Source organism: Parasteatoda tepidariorum, chromosome 1 (assembly GCF_982258835.1).
Source record: "Parasteatoda tepidariorum strain Cologne lab strain chromosome 1, Ptep-v5.0, whole genome shotgun sequence".
Classification (NCBI taxonomy): domain Eukaryota; kingdom Metazoa; phylum Arthropoda; class Arachnida; order Araneae; family Theridiidae; genus Parasteatoda; species Parasteatoda tepidariorum.
Genome location: NC_141755.1, coordinates 3921113 through 3926361, shown reverse-complemented (window position 1 = coordinate 3926361; position 5249 = coordinate 3921113). Strand labels below are relative to the sequence as shown.

General features: G+C 32.6%; 1 protein-coding gene across 1 annotated transcript; it reads left to right on the top strand.

The window, feature by feature from the left end:
* Positions 1–57: 57 nt before the first annotated feature.
* On the top strand, positions 58–1416 carry pasi1 (septate junction component pasiflora 1). The gene has a single exon (XM_016054347.5). It carries the CDS (start codon positions 204–206, stop codon positions 714–716), a length of 513 nt encoding a protein of 170 aa, XP_015909833.1. The 5' UTR covers positions 58–203; the 3' UTR covers positions 717–1416.
* Positions 1417–5249: the final 3833 nt, after the last annotated feature.

Sequence of the window (5249 nt, the reverse complement as noted above, 5' to 3'; positions counted from 1 at the left end):
GTCCTTTAGAGGCTAAATGGGACACTCGGAAACCATTGCAGACACTACAAGCCGGGTGTGGCATCTTCTGATTTTGTTTACGATGGTTGTTTACAAACAAGTATAAAACTGCTCGTTGTATAACTGTTATCCATCTATCATTTTAATTAATTATCTGCTGTTATTTTATACTAGTTTAAAGTAAAAATACAGTCTAATTTACAATGGCTATTCTCAAAAAGTGCTGGGTTCCATTTATGGTTTATTCATGGACTTCGGTTAAAATTGGTTGCTTTTATGCGGCTTTGTACACGGGGATCTTTCATTTACTCTTCATATGCTATTCGTTATATGTCATAGATGGAGGAAAATCCGATGAATTCTATTCCCCTTTCTTTGAACTTAATCAATCTGGTGCTACTGTAGCTGGATCAATCGCCATTGTTTTCAGTATCCTGTTTCTTCTTGCTTGTTCTATGCTTATCTACGGCGTTAAGAATGAAAATAGGTGCATGTTTTTCCCATGGATGATTGGAGCGACATTTGAAATACTTCTAATGGTGTGCATTGGAATTTGGTTTCTATTCCGGTACTATTATAATGTTTATTCATTTTTGGCAAGCTTTATTTTGTGGTGTATTGACGGACTGCATTTATATTGTCTTCTGTGTGTAATTACACAATATCAAATTTTGCAGAAACTTCAAGAACCTCGATTTGTCATTTTATATCCATAAGTTAACTTTTTCTTTGCATGTAAATAATTCATTCAATAATGTTTTACTCTTTTTATTGGATAACTTACAATTTAAATAATTATATAATGGTTTGGGGAACATAATATGTGAGCTATAATCATTAAGAAGTAAATTGTATTATGTTATTAGAATATACACTTTTGAATTGTTGTCACAGTTTTACGTGGGACATTTTATATTTATGTTGCATTTATATTTATATGTTTTTTTTCTAAGTCAGGATTTTTATGAAATAAATCATAAAAAATATTTTTTATGATATACATAAACATAAATGATTCATCTTCTTGCACGAAACATTTTGCATTTTCACAATAAATCATTTCATAATTGTGATGATCACAAAAGTCATTCCATGTTTGTGATTAAACTTGTTAACTTAACATGTGAGTTAAAATTATATTTAGTTCTTTTTTCTTTAAAAGTAAACCATAGTTTTTTTAAGTGAATTTCAATGAAATATAAATGAAAAGTATATGTTTTTGTTTTTGAAATTTTGGTATGGTTTTGAATGTATGATCTTTTATATTTATTTCGTGTATTGTTTATACTTCATTTTTATTCCTGAAGTAGCTGAAGATCTGAATCTCATTTCACGAGCTTGTGTGAATTTGATTCTTAACTGTTTTTCTTTTCTTGGTGAATTTACAATAAAGAAATAAAGTTATTATTTTTTTAATTATTGGTAATTATGTGTGTTTGTTCTCTCATTGTCGATTAAAAAGGGTACTTATCTACTGAAAGAAACCCTAAAAAAATGCCATTGCGGTTTTTAATGCTTATGTGGCTTAAATAATTATGGTAGTAAATATTTGTAATACTGTGTTAAATGGTAACAGCTGCTGTGGTAATAGGTACCCATTATATACAGAATATGCCAACCAGGTGGCCGCGTGGTTAGTATGTCTGACTGCGGAGCCATTGGCCGCGGGTTCGAATCCTGCTCAAGGCACGGATGTTTCTTTCTCTCTGTGTGTTCTATGTCCTTTCCTCTTTGTGTGAACTTGACCCACCCTATAAACGGGTTTGTGGTTGCGTGATGTGGGTGACGCTGCTCCACCGCCCTGGCTTCGCCACAAGTGCCCACTGGGTAACGAGACGAGAGTAGCAGTTCTGGCATTTCCGTGGCCAATGGGCCAAACCGCAAGTGCCCGCCATTTAAAAAAATATACAGAATATAGATACTGAATCCAGGCATAGATGCCATGCCAACCTTTCCACATTTTGCAAAAGCTTAATGCTTTTTTGCTTATTTTAGGTTTTTTTTCACATGCAGAAGATAAGATTTTCTGAATTTTTATCCACCCGCTTAATAGCTTGTATTTTCTTTAATTCAGGTGTCCCTGTACCTCTTGTAACAACCTTGTGCTGTGCTGCTCTCTTTAAGGTGTGACACAATGGATTTCTTCTCTCATCTACCAATGAGGGATGGAATTCAGCTTCTGCGAGAGCACTTCCCATTACCAATATTGATATAAAGTAGCTTATGTGAAAAAACAAACAGTACAAGGAATCCCAAGCCTGGAATCTGTGATATAGAGTGATTTTTATTCGCGCGATTTTAATATCAAACATCGGTTTTCATATTTACCTGAATTAAAAGTTACTTGTCGCGATTTGTATTCACACGAATTCCAAATCAGGCATCCGGATTCTTATTTACGGAGTTTGAAGATCCAGCATCGCAATTTCTATATGTGCACTTTTTAAAATCCTACGTCACATTTAAAATCCCTTTAACCTAGAAGTTCCAGAAGAGGTATTATGACATGCATGAAATATTTTTAGAAGCCATGCATATAACTTGGAGTGGCTTTTTTTAAATTCTGACCACCTTTAGTTTTTATATGAATGAGATACAATAGTGTTGCTGTTACAAGGGTTCTTCAGGACATTTATTGGAACTCCATACTTTTGAGGCCGTCTATAAATAATTCATGCTTGGAAGAGTTTTGTGAAAGTTTATGACAAAGGAGAGAGGTAACAACCTGTGTGACATCACCCATTTTTGTTAAAATAAAAACTTTAAAATTCTATGCATTCAATATTTTTACATTATTTATTTTTTAAAAGATAAAATTTAGGATGATTTTGTTTTGGGTCAACAATGGTTTCATTTTGCTACTCTGTAAGGTGTGTAAAATATGAAAAAGTCTTTTAACAACATCATTATTAACCAAGCATAGTCTCTAATGTTGATGATTTATTCTATTGGCAAGGAGAACAAGATAACATGTCTCGCTATGTTACCAGAGGTAATTGTGCACCGGTAAAAAATCTGGATTTCATGATTTTTCCCTAACTGCACTCCGGAAGTTTCAGGAAATCTTAGGTCTAGAAGTTTCAAGAAATCATCTATCATATTTATGTATAAAAAATCTTGTATATTTTATTTAAAAATATTGGAACTTGGCATCTCTTTCATTTGTAAATATTTTTTCTGGTAGAAATAATAAATGTGATTAGAGATAAAAATAAACTTATACATAATTATTCATTTAAATTATGCTGTATATAATTTATTTAGAATTCAATGTTTTGAAAATATCAATGATTTAAACTTATAAAGACATTATGCGTCTTTAATGATTTTACTCATCGGAATTTTGAATTGGATTCACAATCACCCCTGTGTTACTCAAGTTATAAAGGATTGCTTTGAGTGAATCATTCACCCTCTCCTTTGCACTCTTGTAAGATGAAATTAAAAGAGCCATTTGTTATCTGGATTCCAATCTGATACTGTACCAATCAATATCTCTTCCATGCCAAGGCTATTTTAATATAAAATGAGATATTAGGAATGGTCCTAAAAAAGTGACTATTTAAAGTATATGTGTTATCTAAAATTATTATTTAATTAAATACTTTAACTAACTTGAATAAATTTATCTATCGCACAAAGCAGTGGTACGCAGAGAAGGAGATGTGGATAAATAGCCACAAATAAAACAGGTCTGAGGGGCCGAAAAATTTAACGCCCTTTGTGTTAACTGCTCTAAGCAGTTTTAAAGTAAGTAGTAAAATTCGTTGTTACATTCTTATCCAGGATAGGGTAGTTAAAGTAAAAAAATAAACGCTTGTGATCGCATTCAGTATTATAAAAGGTATATTTACCGATTTGTATGTGTACATTTAAAGTGAATATAAGTTGCACTAAACATGAATCATTAGACATTTTTTCCTTAGAATAATTTTCGCTTTCATCACCTAAAAAAGAATTTGAAATATGAATTAAGATTTTTTTTGTCAAATTTTATTTTTGAATTAAATTTATGTCATCACTCATGCTGTGATTGCACTCCCTTTTCAGGGGCGTATAATTAAAAAGTGTGCCCCCCATGCATCCAACCACTTCTGAATACCACTACCCTGGTAAAAACTATTTATAACTTTCTTTTTTTTTTGGAAGGGTTTATGATTGCAGGCCAGTCTTGAGGTAAAGAAGCTAAATTAATGTCTTAAAAAATATTTAATGCGTTCTGCTTATCATAGTTTTTACTTAAATAATTAATAATGAAAAAAAGTTCAACTTTTAAAATAACTCTTTTTTCTACTTCCTTTCCTTGCAAACACAAGCCTTTCTCATGATAATTTGGATCAAAACAACTTACAAATAATTTAATTAAATATTTATTTGAAAGGATTTTATTCTTGGGATTAATATTTACCTTAGAAAAGATTAATATTTATATAACTATGGGATCATTGTGAAAACATCTAGTCACTGAAAGTAATATAAAAGCTTTGATTCCAGTAGCATTAACTTCTGTTATGGCATACGCCATCATCAAACCTATATATAATATAAGTAAAATATTTTTATATTTAATGTTTCTATTTTAACAAAATATTTTTATTCAAACGTTGACTTTTATCCTTGAACAGCCAACTCGATTTTTGGGTTTACAACTACTAACGTTCAACTCCGTAACCTTGTAATGTTGAACCCACTGCAGAAGTCAAGGAGACTCCTGGATCAAACATAGAGAGAAATGTGCCTTCGTGGAGGATTTTTTGATGGAACTAGCCCACATTTGCTTAAAATGGAGAAGAAAACCTCCCAGGGTTAGCCTGATGGCAAGGGGATTCTAACCCATGATCCATCTACCGCTGAGGATATTTTACATCAGCACTGTGGTCAGTGCAAGCCGGATGCAGAATTCTTATAGACCAGCCATCGCTGGGATTCGAACCCGGTTCACCTCATTTGAAGACGAACTCTCCGTCACCCACCTGAGCCATCACAGTTCAAACGTTGACTTAGAAGTTTTAAAAAAACTACAAATTATGATGAAATGACTAAAGGTAAACGTATGAAATTTTATTAGTCTCTCCTCCGAACGAGGTGACTGGTTGATATGAATTCTGTTCCTGGCTCTTTCTCTGACCATAAAGCTGAAGTAAAATAACCTCAGTGATCATGGATTAGGACAATCCCCTTGCCTTCGGGTTAACTGTGGGAGATTTTCATGGTTTCCCCTCCAAGTAACGCAAATACCAGTAAGTTTT